Here is a 16,445-nt window from a genome sequence, read left to right as displayed (position 1 = left end):
TTTTTCCCCTCTCTGCTCCTCCGTCTATAAAACTTGACAGCCTCAGCGCCACACAGGTACTACAGTAACCTCCTCACAAAGGTCTTATTCTGCAGCAGCTTGTACACTACAATTGGTTAATAATAGTTGATTAATTGAATCACCAGGCACATACTGTATGGTGCCCCATTTATAAGTACTTAAAAAAAAGAAAGAGCTGAGAGTGGCGATATGTTGATATAATATTGATATTGTGATAAGAGACTAGATATTGTCTTGGATTTTGTTTATTGAAATTCTGTGATATAGCGTAATCGTTGTCTTTTCCTGGCCTTAAAGGATGCATTACAGTACAGTAATACATTTTCTTTTTCTTTTACCTAATACTAGATTGACAACCTGTTTCGCTCTCGTATGTCATGACATGATAATATATAAATAAATAAGAAATATCACCATATTTTATTATATTAATATCGCCCAACCGTAAAGTGTTCAACATGCCATATATATATGTTGTGAAATAAGACCATGCTCCAGAGGAACGTTACACTGCTGTGTTTGTGGAAAAAACTCTTATTGGTTGATGTCATTTACATAATAATGATGATAGCTGTGTACTTGCCAAAACCATGTTGCCGGGTAACCAGATAGCAAAAAATAGCATTAGCATCCCTGTTGCCCGTGTCTATTCATAGCTAGAAGAACTATGTAAATATGTAAATACAAAGAGAAGCAGAAGCCTGTGTGGTTGACTCAATTGCTTGCTGTTTTGTATTCCAGAGAAAATGGGCGGGCCTGTCCATTGGTCAGGAGGTTGAAGGTAAGAGATCTGTGGAATGGTGAATCTGTTGTCTGTCCCTCAAGTCGCTGTTTTCAGTGGTAGGCAGGGTGATGTAATGCTACCCAGTGCCCACACATGCTACAAATTAATCCACCCAAAGTCAGTTCCTTACTCGGAGTCATAAGACATACTAATTTAACTGCGAAACAAAACTGTTTCACATCGGCCTGTTTTAGCACCACCAGGAGGCAGAGTTTTTTCATATTCCATCCTGATTGGCTTTCAAAGTTTGAAAGAGTGGCCTGTTTTGAACAAAACTATATAACGGGCAGATTCACTTTTGCTCTTGAATACAATCAAAATGATTTTTTTTGGGAGTCATGGAGTATTAGAAAATGTAGATGCATCGAAGTATTAAATTGAATCATTAACGGGTGAATCCTAATCAAATTGAATCGTAAGTTCAATGTGGAATGACATATTCTCCCATCTTCACCTGTGTCAATGCCACCTCTATTCTCTGTTGCTCCCATCTTCACCTGTGTCAATTAGACCAAAGGTCTGATTTTAGTCAAATAAAGTCAAAGCCATTGCTGAATTTTTGCCATGTACAAGCCTGCAAACATAGCTCAGACTTCATCCCTTGTAGAAGAAGTCATGCAGGCAAACTGCATCCTACGTCAAAAGCCACAGTGTTTTATCTCACTTACGGAATATACATACATTAGTGTTGATTTAGCCGTACCCGCTAAGTCATTACTTAAATGTTGCGGGGGTGGAGTGGAGTGGGACGAAGGGTATAATTATGCCATTGCTTGGTGACACTGGACATCTTTCTTAAAGATTGGAATGGTGCCAGGGGAAGAGAAGGCCTTTTCTTTCATATAACACCACCACCACCCCATTATATAATGTCATGGTAGCTTGACATTAATTGTAGCTTAAATCATCATTCAGGAAGACTGAAATATGCTTCTTATTTGAATATCCAGCTAAACGCATTGGTGTATGCCCGTTAACAGATCGGTCTTCCGGTTATCATTTGCGCTGTACTATGCATTTCGTATGAGTGTCGGCCGGGGTATGAAACAACGCTGTGAGACACTAATGGCTCATTTCCATAATCGACGTTGAGTCTGAATCATCGGCTGTCTGAACACGAAGCACAGTGTATGAAGACAGACGGGCTTTTAGAGGAGCGTTTACCAGTAGTGCTGCACAATTCTCCATTCTCCTCCACTACAAGAGGTGGGATTCTCACACGATTATCTTTTGGCTTTAGTCTGTAGTTGCTGAATACTGCATTCAAATGAATTGAACAGCCAACTAGTGCTGCAAGATTCTTCACAAAATGAGATTCCTTTTTTCGATTTATTGTGCAGCACTGTTTACCCGAGTTCCTCTAATCAAACAGCTACATATTCTCTGGTATGAAAAGACCCACCACCAGCTCAACTTGTTTATATAACCCAATTAGAGACTTAGTCGTCAGTGTTTGAAATCATTTCAACACCTGGAGTCACAGACCGTGGAAGTGAACACTAGTAATTATACCAACAAGCTAACGAGACAGTCGGTTCTTTGGAAAGCCATGCCAAATGTACTAATGAGATTAGAACAAGCTGTGCGAAATGAGAATGTAGATTTGTAAGTAATTATTTTTACTTGAGATTGCATTGCAGCAATGTGTACGCAAACCTTTTGTTGAAGTAGTGTTGAACCGGGTGAGCTCGACCCTTAGCAGCACTTTGATGTAGAAAATGGGTGCAAATTCATCAATCTGTCAGGTTTTGACCATGTTTATCCTCTTGTAAGTAGTGTGCGCCACTCCTTCTCATAAGCAAGAAGTTAAGACGTTCAATGGATAAGGAGTTCAGTATACTTTTGTTTTGTGGCTGTTTTTTTTCTAGCGGCGTGGCAGCAGTTTAGGTCCAGAAAATATAAATTATTATTAAGTGGAGAAGGATTGCTGTCTCCTAAGTAGAACAAATTCACTATTCATATCATTGCCTCTTCCACTTTGCAGTGACAAACTACAAGTTTGACAAGACCAGACAGTGTGTTGGCACCATGACAGTGGAGGTTGACTTCTTGCAGAAGAAGAGTATAGACAGCAACCCCTATGACTCCGACAAGATGGCAGCTGAATTCATACAGCACTTCAATAACCAGGCCTTCAGCACTGGCCAGCAGGTACTGATCAATAACCAAGCCTTCATCATACTAGAGTCCCACAGCCTGCCTTCCTTTCATATTCTGTATATAAGCTCAAAGATGCATCTCAGTGTTGTTCATGATGGATGTTATTGTACACTTAAAAGTTGAAATTCTAAAGTCATCCAAATTGATAGCATGTCTGAATGTGTCTGAGGCAAATTATTAGTCTGCTGTGTGTCATACTATGTTACTTAAAAGGCTTCAATCTGGATGATCCTAGATTTACAGGTTGCGTGTGCATTGTGTAGCACTAAAATGGATTAAAGTAATGTAATCCTTGCTATTCTTGATCTCCTAGTGATTTGGTTGTTCATACTTGTCCTCTCTTTGTTTGTTGACTAGTTCGTGTTTAGCTTCTGTGATAAGCTGTTTGGCCTGCTGATCAAGGACATCGAAGCACTTGACCCCAACATCCTCAAGGAAGTGAATGCCTCCAGCAAGAAAAACCAGGTAAAGTACCAGGAAAAACCAGAAACCAGAAAGACCAGGTACAGTCAGTGCCAGGAAACTTCTCTCCTCCCATGACGTACACATACACCTTGTGACCACAAGGTGTCAGGAGACTACTCTCCTCCCATGGTACACACATAACCATGTACACAATAAGGCACCAGGAGACCAGTCTTCTCCCATGATGTACAACACACACTCATGTTGTCAGGCCTTTCATTAAATGGCCTATTTATAGTACGGAAGTAATTGGCAGTCCTCAAGGAAATGGGCAGAAAAGACTTGCTATTTAATGTAATTTTGCATGCACTACTGTCATACAAGTGATTGCTTGTATGTTAATACAATGAAATGCATTTTCAATATACAATATAGCGTACACAATTAGCGTGGTTGCAATTTTGTCTCCCTGCTCTTCTATTGAGATATTTACAGTAGATTGTGTTTCATAGACTGTAAAGAAAATATGGACAAAGCGTTCTCCGGGTCTGATAGGGACGTAAGATGAAGCCTGTAAGTCCTTGAATTGTAAATCGCCATCTTTCTAGATCCGTTTGGGCCCAGCTGGCCATTGGCTGGCCCAGACAACGAGGCGGGACTTCCCCCCCCCCCCCCCCCCCCCCCCCTTCTTCTTCGTTGGTTTTTATTTTGACTCGAGCGGGGGTGGATCCCGATCATAGACTCTAAAGGTAGCCACGCCCCTCAGAACATAATTTCTTTAAATAAATGGGACCATAATTTTCCAAAAAGAATATTATGACATGAGAAATGAGACTTTAAACTATAGTGACTGGAAGCAGAAAGTATTCATGGCAGTGTTTATTAAGGTAATACAGTCTAGGTGAAGTTGGGCCCAAATACATGGACCTCTATGGAGCTATGGGGTTTTTTGGGCCCAATGACAGCGCCACAAGTCAGGATTTCCTACTGGCTTCAGACACTATTGGCTCCACTGCCCCCCTCACCTAGACACAGGATCAGACTGATTAAATGAACAAGCAGGCAGGATGATGGATCTATTAGCCCTATTATTTCCTGTTCTCATCCAGGCTTGTTGTCTGTTTCAGATTGCAATTGGTTTGTTGCTGGGCAACAGCCAGGTGATTTTCGAGAAGGCTGAGAGCTCGTCGCTAACCTTGGTTGGTGAGTGTCCAGGCGAACACAGCACTTCACCATTGTTCACACATCATTAGATGAAATGACTTGTTTTCACGTGTAAAATTACTCTTCTCCCTTCTGCCTCCAAAACTATGGAATGAACTTCCCATTGCAATCAGAACTGCAGACTCACTCCCAATCTTCCGCCGTAGTCTGAAAACCCACCTCTTCAGACTCCATCTTAGCCCGAAGCACTTGCCGTAGCACTTGCCCTAGCCCCGACAACCTTACACTACAGGGGAATGCAAAGGCTCAATTTATGTAATTTAGATAGCATGTTATGTAGACATAGCACTCTATAGTGTATACTCGTAGTTTCACTGTACAGATATTCTACTGTTAGACGGATGTTAGGTTCGTAGCTTGTTTATGATTCTTGGTGACTATTTCTATGTATTTGATGTATTACCATGTGTTGTTCTTGTTTACTGTAAATCGCTCTGGATTAAGAGCATCTGCTCTCTGCCTAAATTGTAAAATATAAATGGACTTTTCCGAGATTAGAACACACATTCTGTTTACAAGTGGTAAGTAAGTAAGCCATGCTGTCATGAGGCCCATAGGGCAGGAGCCTATCTCCTGTTTCTGTAGCGTGAGGCAGCTTTGATGTACAAGTAAACCCCCTGGACATGACGCTAGTATGTCACAGGGACTTACCGCCAATCCAACCCTTGATGCCAAGTGCCAAGCAGGGAGACATTGGGTCACATTTTTAGAGTCTTTGGTATGACCTGCCCTGGGGATCGAACCCCCGACCTCCCAGTCTCAGGGCGGACACTCTAACCACAAGGCCACTGAGCTGGTATGCATGGATCTTCACTTTCAAAATATAAACATTTAATGAAGGATTGTCTGGATGGAGAGCCTTAATGTTGAGTGGTTGGCTCTGGTATCGGATGCTCCCTGGTCCCATTTATGAGGATATTAATGCAGCAGGGAGAGTGTTTTTCCAGGCGATACAACATAGCCCTGCTAATATCAGCTTTGACAGTTCCTTCAGCCGACTGGGTTATTTCATAATAAAACCACAAGGGGGCAGCATGCAATTACATTTAGACGATCCTCCGTTTCTCTTCATGTCACAGTATAGTACATACTAGTACATACATATAGTATAGTACACAGTATAGTACAGTACATAAATATGTAATGTCCACTTTCATTCATATTTTCATTAGAAGTTAGGCATCATAACAATCAATCAATCACATCGTAAATCAATCACTCTTATTCAGATACACATGGAATGACACCTTTCTGATAACATACAGTGATGTTCACTTGACATGCATGTTTTGTAACATGTTTTGTTTAAACGTGGAACCATTTGATATGTAATAATTGCACTATAGTTCTTCTCATAAAAGGGAAACGGCAGGCATAAAATGAAGAACAGAAAAAGTGAAAATAAATGCATGTGTTCATGTTTCATTGTTCTGTTTGACATTGACTTGACAATGACAGCCGACTCTTATTTAAATGCTACTGTTTTTGTGTGTGTGTGTGTGTGTGTGTGTGTGTGTGTCCAGGGAAGGCTAAGACCAGGGAATCTCGTCAGTCCATCATCAACCCAGACTGGAACTTTGAGCGGATGGGCATCGGAGGCCTCGACAAGGAATTCTCTGATATCTTCCGCCGAGCCTTCGCCTCCAGAGTGTTCCCTCCGGATATCGTGGAACAGATGGGTGAGCTATAGATGACATGCCCGGCGCTGCTGGCCAATGGAGAGCAACGTCGCCACGTGGCGGCCATCTTGCTACAGTCAGCTCGCTCACTCATAACATTGTGTCTTATCCATGGTAACCTTTTAAATGACCATAACTTGCTACATTTTCTATCAATTTTCAAATGGTATAAACGTCAGAGACGTCAGCATACCTATGATGTACTTTCATATAACATTAAGCGGATAAGCATGCTGAATCATAGCCACGCTGATAACGTTTGTAATGAACCAAACCGCTTGTAAATCCGTCAAGAGTATTTTTGTTCGAGCAGATAACCAGCTACGATAGAACGTACCAGAAAAGTTTGACTGTTGCAAGATGGCCGCCGGTGAACGGCGCTCTAGACTCCGCCTTGCGCCATGTAGCCTTTCTTATATACTGTATATCTATGTCAGCAATGTCATGCTTCAACCCAGTACACCTGGAAGCTGGTTAGTGCAGGCTTCAAGCATCCAGCTGCCGGCCACTGGCCATTGAATTTGTTGGGATGTCAAGTGCCTTGCTCTTGTGCATTTTGACGGTTGTTGTTGTTGTCTAACTGGCACAAGTCATTGAAGTCACCCACAAGTTCACAACAAAACACCCAAAACTGAAGCATGCTGCCTCTTATTCCTGGAAGCTTGTGTTTCAGCACGCACTTAGGTTTGGACTGGGACCGCGTTGACAAGGGAGCGTGAACTTGGAGGGGATTAGTTTGAGCTGCCAAAACCAATCAGTCAATCAGATCTTCTGGAACCAGATGAAATAAACAGGAGTCGACGGAGTGCTCGCCTAGTGCCCCGAATCCCTAAATCAATATTACGACACGCGCACGACTCTGAATATTACCGTTTGAGAAAGCCGCCATTGTTTGAATTGGCGGAACCCAAGGGTAAAATACTGACGGTGAACAGATACAGTGTGTATACCTTTGAGATTCTTCTCCTGTTCGTCAGCTGTCAGCAGATGACTTATGACACGGTCGCCCCCCCCCCTCCTCCTCCTCCGCCCTCTTCGTCTATGGACTGAACGATCCCTACACTCGTAAATAGCCATTCTGACTCACTTTGCTAAAGGACATGCATCTTAAATGATGAACCCCCTGCGTGCCACCCCTGGACTTTGTTTAAGTCCCCTCAGCCATCGCGGCTTTAAACAAACTTCCCTTCTGTATACAGTAGAGACCTCATGTTTTTGTATTGTCTTGGTGTAATGTGTTGTTTTTGATGTGGGTGTTTGACTGTGAAGACAAATATCCTCCGGGACACTAAAGATTATTATTATTACTACTAGGGCTATGACACGTGTCACATATCCTACTGCACCCCTTACCATTGTTGGGTCTCCTTAGTTTTTGTTTTCTACATGTGAGTTTTAATTATTTCAAAACATATATTTTTTTTAAATCCCAAAAAAGCAAAACTTTTCATGAATAAAAGACAAAAAAAATTTTCTCCCAGTAATGTCATCAAGAAATGAAAGAAAAATCGAAGACATGCCATAAATTAGAACAAATATTTAAGAAGTAGTGAAAATAGCTTATCTACAAGCTCACAGCCCATGTTGTGAGCTATTTTGATCTGCTATTTTCACAAGTTTGGTTTGGGTCCCGGGTGAATTTTTTCATTTCTATTTGGGTCACTGCCTGGCTGAAAAGTTTGGGAACCACTGTCTGCACCCAGATGTCTAATTGAGTAAACACCACACTGACCTCAAATCCCTGAAGTTAATGTGTTTATAATTGGACGACTAGATGAGAATTTGTCCTGAGTTGTTCAATTTCCGGTCATGGTCACCAGTATACATCAATGAAACAAGTCACACCATACGTGTGCGTGCGCGCGCCTTCCCAAAGTCACTTATGCATCAGCAAAACCTGATATACACACTCTAACTCCATTCACACACTTTGCAGCCGGTGGCATCCAGCAGTGTTGTTGTGAAATGGCATTTAGCAGGTGTGTACTGTATGTGTGTGGCTGTGCAGTGCGTGTTAGCTGGCCTTTAGCTTGTGTGTGTGTGTGAGAGTTGGTGTATGTGTCTGTGCGCGGGTGCACGCGCGCGCGTGTGTGTGTGAGTGTGCTGGCCCCTGGCTGTGTCCAGCTGGCTACTCTGTAATGAGATTCCTGATAGAGGAGCCAGCTAAAGGTAAAGGTTGTAACTGGCCAGTGACGAGACGAGAGAGCGCAGTGTTGACAGACAAAATCTCACACAGGACAGAGGTGTGTGTGTGTTTCAAAAACCTGATTTAAAATTGTAGCTACTTTTTATTATTTCTATTATCACTTCACACTCTTTTTATGGCTGGTTTTGGCCTACAGGAGGGTAGGTCTACAGTATGTGTAGGCCTGTCACCTTTATACATTTGAGTTATACATTAATTGTCACAGAAATGATTGCGATTTAATTGTGTTTTTGACATTAGGAATTTGAACATTATGAATAGAAATTACATTTCTGTTTGCCTTTTAGGCTTCGTAATGAAAAGGTGCACACAGGGCAAATATGACAAATAACTGGAATATACCAAGAAATGACTGGTATGTTTTTAAAATAAATCGTTTTAATTAAGATCGTAAAAACATAGCGGAAACATCTTTCAACATGGAAAACGATTATGACAAAATTATTGCGATTATCTCAAAACGATTATCTTAATCACGCGTAATTATGTAATAATTGTGTCAACCCTATGTGTGTACTTGTTTATGATAGTCGTGTGTGTGTGTGTGTGTGTGTGTGTGTGTGTGTGTGTGTTTGTGTGTGTGTGCGTGTGCGTGCACGCTTTGCACTCTCACCTTGTCTGCCCTTTGCTCCTATAAAGGTGAAGCAAGTCAGGCCAAACCTTTACTATCCTCTAGTATAGTCTAACCCACCACTCTACCTGGGTAGAACCCCCCCCCCCCCCCCCCCCCCCTCACCTGTCATCCTGGCTGCAGCCCCAAATGGCAGCTCAGATGGTTATCTGAGGCCTCTCGCAATTAGTCTGGGATAAATGTCATTAAAACAGGTGCAACAAGCCATTAAAGGAGCCATGCTGTCCAGACCTGCCGGACTGAAGCACCGTCTGTGACCACTCTGTCATTCCCCTCCAGACGTAGTCTTTTACGGGGCAGGGATATGTTGTTGGGGAAGTGATGGCTCGCTGCTAATGAGAGCTGTTTGGAACCGGTTTACTCCCCATCTGGAGAGATGGTGGTGTTTACGACGGGACGAAGCCAGCGGGTCAGAATGGTGTCTGTCTCTAATCCCGTCTTCGGTCTCTGTGTGGTGATATGGTCTCTGTGTGGTGATATGGTCTCTGTGTGGTGATATGGTCTCTGTGTGGTGATATGGTCTCTGTGTGGTGATCCTGGGTGGTAATGTTGAACGGTAAACGTCTTCTTAACCCATTTAGATTTTACAAATATCTCTTAACAGTTTTCTGAAAGATGTATGTTGATATATCAGTGGTGCTCACACTTTTTCATGGCAAAGACCCCCCAAATTACATGTATTTGACCGCTTTAAAATTATATCTATATATACATTTTCACAATTCAAAAGAATTTGCAGATCTACAAGCTTGTAGCACTGTACGAAGTGACGCGCCATGAGCTTGTATATCTGCAATTTTTTAAATAGCCATCCAATGTGCTACAACACAGATGCTTTCCCGGTTTTAATAGAGGGTATTAAATAATGAATTGCATTTTTATAGTGCTTTTCCAAGTGCTCAAAGCGCTTTACAATGGTTCATTCATTCATACATTGGGAGGTGAAGCGGCGAATAGTCGACACCAGCGTACTCCCTTCCCACATTCACCCACCAATGGTGGCGAGCTCACACCGACCGACTCATTGGAAGCAATGTAGGGTTCAGTGTCTTGCCCAAGGACACTTCGACATGTGGACAGGAGGAGCCAGGATTCGAACCGCCGACCCAGGGATCATTAGACGACCTGCTCAGCTCTACCTCCTGAGCCACAGCCGCCCTAAAGTTATGCAGGAATGCCTACTGAGTGGCTAAAAACTACTTTCTGGCCTTGACAATCCATACAAACAGAAAAGTCTTGCATTAAACGATGTTAAACTCACTTTTCCTGTCACTTTGCCACTCGATTTTCCATTCACTTTATGCATGCGCACACCCTCTATTGGTTAAGAAAGTGCTGTTCTGGTTCAGTCCTCTAGCCTCGGCTGTGTGTGTTCCTCTCCAGGCTGTAAGCACGTGAAGGGCATCCTGCTGTATGGACCCCCGGGCTGCGGTAAGACGCTGATGGCACGCCAGATCGGCAAGATGCTCAACGCCCGCGAGCCAAAGATCGTCAACGGCCCCGAGATCCTCAACAAGTACGTCGGAGAGTCCGAGGCCAACATCCGAAAACTGTTTGCCGATGCAGAGGATGAGCAGAAGAGGGTGAGACCTGCTGTCACACAGAAGCGCATGCACGCACACACACACACACACACACACACACACACACACACACACACACACACACACTAGTAGCAGTGATGATAGTCGAGGACTGAAACGTTTGCTTAAAACTTTTATGCACTTAAGCACTGTTGGAAACAGATGTCTTAAACTAAAGAGAACTTTTTTTGATTGATCTCAGCGTGTGTTTTCTAGCGCAGGAACACTGTTGTGCGGGAAGCTCCACCGCCGACCACACACACACGCACGCGCGCACATTTGCATTTCATTCGGCAATGATTTTGTCCCCACAGAATAAATAACGGCCACCGCTGAGAATATGTCATATTAAAAAGCACTACTTGCGCCATTTTTATGTAATTGTATAAATCGTCCACTATTGTCATCGTAAAATAGAATCAGATTAGTGTAAGTGCTGCCACCTGCTCGAGAAGCCAAATCACAGCCAGACGAGACCAAAAACGGAACATTAACAAGAAGATGGAAGATTCCTATTGTACCACAACTCCTTAAAAGATACAGTGTAAATCCTTACACGCCACACGGTTGTTGATGAGTGAGCGAGCGAGCGATATGTGTTTTACAGTGTTTTTCCTTTTCCAGATACCAGGTAGTCGGTACAGACCTGTGACTTTGCTGAACTTTTTGAGCAATTAATGGCGTATCAGATGAAAAGTCAAAGCGAGCGTAGGAGTTTGTTCACAGCCCGTTCCTTAGCACTGGTCAATATTCTCCCACTCCCGCCTGCGTGTCCCTGATAAGCATCGCCTCTATCCAAACAGAGGAGGCTAATTTCTGCAGGAGTGGAGAGAGATCTGCCCTTTAGCCAGACGTGGTTATAATAACTCTGAGGTAAAGTTCTGGCTTTTGCGTCGTAGTAGTGCGTGTTAATGTGCATGCACAGGTGTAAGTTTGTGTGTGCGCAAGCAAGCATACAAACGTGCGTGCACACAGACATACCGGCACACATGGTAAAATGCGCAGGTGCGTGTGTCTGTGTGTGTGTGTGTGTGTGTGTGTGTGTGTGTGTGTGTGTGTGTGTGTGTGTATGTGTGTGTGTGTGTGCGTGCGTGCGTGCGGAGGGGGCTGAGGATAGGTCAAAGATAAACTGGCCTCTCATTAGGTGGTGAAGAGTGACGCCTGGTTTATACACACAGTGCAGGCCGGCGTCTCGCAACGCTTTGTGAGCTTGTAGATCGGCTATTTTCCGTGCAAGACAAAATGCACAAACTCGTTGCGAGAGTCCAAAGTAAACATCCAAACCCGACCATCACTGTCTCATCTCCCCTCCGTGTCCACACACACACACACACACACACACACACACACACACACACACACACACACACACATCCAGCAAGTAATAAGGCCGTTTTAAATGCTAGCTCTACAGACTGACAAGGCCATAGATGGACAGAAAACGTCCCACCATTCTCTCAATCTTTCCCTCCGTAGAAAGAATGTTCCACTCCTGAGGGTGGCACAGTGTTCAAGAGCACGGGACCCTCAAATAGCCATAGCCCCTGGGGCTCGACAAGCTGGGAGCTTGTAGATCTACAAATAAAAATAAAATAAAAAAATGTTAATGCTTGAAGATCATTTTTGTGCAAAATAGGGATACTGGCACACTATTGGCATGAGTTGAATTTGAATTGGACAAAAAAAACAAGTTGTGCATTGCTGTTGGAATAAAGTTTCCCCCGATTGGTTGAGACTTTGGGGGTGATTCCCATTGGCCCTCTTAAAAACTTTCACTCTGAAATAATATATATATATAATATAAATAATATATATATCGGTGGCGCGCTATGAGCTTGTAGATCTGCTATTTTTCAATAGCTAAATTATAACAATGTTTAAAACACCAAAAGGGGTTCCCGCCCAGAATGGGTTAAAATGAGGAGGATAGCCGTTATTAAATTAAAAAGGCAACTGCCAACATGTTTCGACCTAACCGGTTTTCATCAGGACAAGAAGAAAACAAAACAAAACTATATCATTTATATTGTTGGATTAGATTCGGTTCACAATCCCATGCTGTTGGTACCATAGGAGAGATACGACAAACGTAAATATGAATTGATCTACATGATCTAATCGTGTAGACCTCTTGTAAATTAAGTAATGCAGATGTTCAAAATCGTGAAAATATTTATTTCAGAAAACTGGAGGATTTAGAAGATTTTTTTTTTTTAATTTTGAGGTCAGGCCTGAATGGGTTAACCTTGAGTGCCCGGATCGTTTCCTTTTTCTTCATGCCTTGATCCCGTTTGATCCGTGAGCACCTTCTAATCACATGTTTATATCTCCGTCGAGCACATGGTTAGTTTTTCTAATATCAAGATATTCTTCAGTTGTGGGTCCCGAGAGGCTAAATGTCATCAAACGGTGGTCCGTGGCTCAAATGCAGAATAAAAAAATGGACCCTGATATGAAAAGGGTTGAAAACCACCGCCTTATATTCTATGATAAGGGGTGACACGTGATATAGTGCTTCTGAGGGTAATTACAGGGAGGGTTTTCCCATAGTGAGACGCCTCACTCATATTATCAGAGAACCAGGGTTACAGAAGAAGCCGTGAGTCTTAATATGTCTTGTTAATTTCCACTCGTGCCTCAGCTGGGCGCCAACAGCGGCCTTCACATCATCATCTTCGACGAGATCGACGCCATCTGCAAGCAGCGCGGCAGCATGGCCGGCAGCACAGGTGTCCACGACACCGTCGTCAACCAGCTACTCTCTAAGATAGATGGAGTGGAGCAGCTCAACAACATCCTGGTCATCGGTAATTATACTGTAATGTTTCAATATATTTTTAAATATTTATTAACAGTTTGCAGAGTTACAGTACATTACATTTCGAGCACAACTCAATACAAAGACTGTTAACTGTGAGTGGACGACCCTTGTTTACAAGAGGGTCCACTTTGTTCAATTCATCAAAACATTTAGAGACGTACAAATAGACACTTCTATATAGCCAAAGAACAGAACAGGAATTCATCATAAAGGAGGTAAAAAGGGACAAGAAACATATCCCTTGAAGGGGAAATTATTTTACGGGGGCCAGATTTTAATTGCAGCCGTCCTGCAGGTGCCCTTTGAGAGCGGTTTTGAAGGAGTCAAGGGATTTGCATGTCTTAATGACTGTTGGTAGGGCGTTCCACATTTTGGTGGCATAGGAGGGAAAATAATTTAGTCCCTTGGTAGTATCTCTATCTGTATCCTTTTTTTAATTAATTTTTTACATAATATAAAATGAAAAGAAAAGGAGCAGGAAGAAGATAAATCTTATTTATAGATTTTATACCTGCCCCTATCAATCATTAAAAAAAGAAAATGCTCTGCTACCAACCATTACTTCACCATGATTACATGAAATAAAAAGGAGAGAGAGAGAGGGTGGGGGGAAAATAGCACAAACAACAAGAGAACAAAACAAAAATGAGGGAACATTTCATTTTGATTTCGTTCCCTCATTTTTGTTTTGTTCTCTTGTTGTTTGTGCTATTATCTCTTCCCTCTCCTCTCCTCATCCCTCTGTCATTGTCCCTGTGTGTCCATCAGGGATGACTAACAGACCTGACCTGATAGACGACGCGCTACTGAGACCTGGTCGACTGGAGGTGAAGATGGAGATAGGTAAGAAGATGAGGGTCGAGTTTTCTGAAATAATTATTTTCACGATTAAAAAAAAATAGACCTACAAGCTCATAGCGCGCCACTCGGTGGCGCGCTATGAGCTTGTAGATCTGCTATTTTTCCATAGCTAAATTATAACATAATGTTTAAAACACCAAAAGGGGTTCCCGCCCAAAATGGGTTAACAGCGTTAAACAGAACTTCAGTTTGAAAGTTTTGTCCGCGCAGCATAGCGCACATGCTGCGGACAGAGAGAAAGAGTCTCTACAGTCAGACACAATCACACACTGATTGAATATTTTATTTGCAACAACAACAAAAATAAAGCACAGACAGTAGCCCACACACACACACACACACACACACACGTCACACACACGCCTCGGAAACCCAGACGTTTTTATTTCCAAGGAGACTGGGACCACTTCAATTCCGAATAGAGTAGCACAAACGTTGATCACTCTCTGCTGATTTCTGATCGACTGCACCTTTGTTAAATTGACGCACACACGTACACACACCTCTCTCTCTGTCGCTCTAATTAATTACGTAGTCTCATGTCGCGCAGCTGCGTCTAGATTATCCCGGCGGATCCTGCCGGGAGCTGACTATGCCATAGAAAGCATAGGTGGACTCCAGGCTACACACACAGTAGGCTACGGGTCTCCTCGGATCCACTCGGGCATTACACACGATGATTGTCAAACCCGAGGTTCGCGGGGGATACGGCCGATTCCGACCCTGCCCGAGTGATTATGATAAAACACGGCTCCGACCCGTGCGGGTCTCGGGTCCACTCGGGTCATTTCGGATTACGGGGGAAGAGCTCTAGTACACACTCACACACAAGGGCATAAGACAGGCTAGCGCCCCTCAAAAACAGCACCACCACCGCCGCCTCTTTGACACGTCGAACACTGTAACGCGTTTCCCCCCCCCCCCCTCCAGGCCTGCCCGACGAGAAGGGTCGCGTCCAGATCCTGCAGATCCACACGACCAAGATGCGGCAGCACAACCTGCTGGCGGGCGACGTGAACATCGAGGAGCTGGCCACGGAGACCAAGAACTACAGCGGCGCCGAGCTGGAGGGCCTGGTCAGGGCGGCCCAGTCCACGGCCATGAACAGACACATCAAGGTCAGGCTCACGCTGGTCCACGGCCATGAACAGACACATCAAGGTCAGGTTCACGCTGGTCCACCGGGAGGAACTGTTCACAGCTCAATCCTTTCAGTTGAGGGGCGCTAGGCTAGCCCCCTGCTATGTCCAGCTTTTGTGTAAACGCAAGCATTTGGCCTAACGCAAACATTGAAAGCCATTCACAATGAATGGCCAGTTTTGTGTGTTTGCACAGACACAAACATTGTGTGAACACAAAAGTGTTCAAACATTGAAGACAAAAGTGAGGTGGCAAATTGTGATTGGCCGGAGTGAGATGATGTATATATTGTACAGTATGATGACGTCACTTCACACAGGTGTGATTTTTTTCTTTGGAACATATTTTCAGAATTTAGTTGACACCTGTGTAGGCTTCTGTTACTGGTGGGGACTTCCCCACCTGTTACACAACTGTATAGAGAAGAGTGCTTTTTAACCAATCTGGGAACCCATTCGGTAAAATGTTTTTTTGCCTCTGGGGTGTCTAATGATAGAGAGCCCAGGTGCGCGCTGCGTGTGTGTGTGGGTCCATTTAAGTGATTTATCAGGTGTGCAGGTTAAAATCCACAGAGGCAGTGGGGAGGTGGTCATTTCTTAAGTGTTCTGACCACACACACACACACACACACACACACACACACACACACAAGCCAGCCAAGGGCCCATATTAGAGGGTGTTGACATGTGACAGACACAGGCTTTACAGAGCGTTCCTTCTCTCTCCTCTGGTCCTTTCTGTCACATTGACATTCTGTTGAATGGAGATGAGGAGTTCAAAGAGTTCATCTACTGACTGACGGCCCATTACTCACCTAATGTAGACGGGGGGCCAGTTATTTTCAACAGCCTATATCTTTCAGGTATAGAAATAAAACGAGACGTCTAGCAATGGTCATGTGGTTTCATGTGGTTCTCACACTTCCCGTGG

General features: G+C 43.5%; 1 protein-coding gene across 1 annotated transcript in view; it reads left to right on the top strand.

The window, feature by feature from the left end:
• LOC308332477 (vesicle-fusing ATPase) overlaps positions 1-16,445 on the top strand; it is a 36,022-nt gene that overhangs the window by 3,988 nt on the left and 15,589 nt on the right. Inside the window, exons 4-12 of the mRNA XM_080788384.1 lie at positions 763-802; positions 2,790-2,956; positions 3,323-3,430; positions 4,498-4,573; positions 6,118-6,273; positions 10,494-10,693; positions 13,335-13,500; positions 14,283-14,357; positions 15,306-15,493. Of these exons, the coding sequence (XP_080644510.1) occupies positions 763-802; positions 2,790-2,956; positions 3,323-3,430; positions 4,498-4,573; positions 6,118-6,273; positions 10,494-10,693; positions 13,335-13,500; positions 14,283-14,357; positions 15,306-15,493 (1,176 nt within the window). The remainder of the gene's footprint in view (positions 1-762; positions 803-2,789; positions 2,957-3,322; positions 3,431-4,497; positions 4,574-6,117; positions 6,274-10,493; positions 10,694-13,334; positions 13,501-14,282; positions 14,358-15,305; positions 15,494-16,445) is intronic.

This window comes from Protomyctophum bolini (genome assembly GCF_963924005.1).
Source record: "Protomyctophum bolini genome assembly, chromosome: 18".
NCBI lineage: Eukaryota > Metazoa > Chordata > Actinopteri > Myctophiformes > Myctophidae > Protomyctophum > Protomyctophum bolini.
The sequence above is the reverse complement of the archived record's forward strand: the minus strand, read 5'-3'. Positions and strand labels throughout refer to the sequence as shown.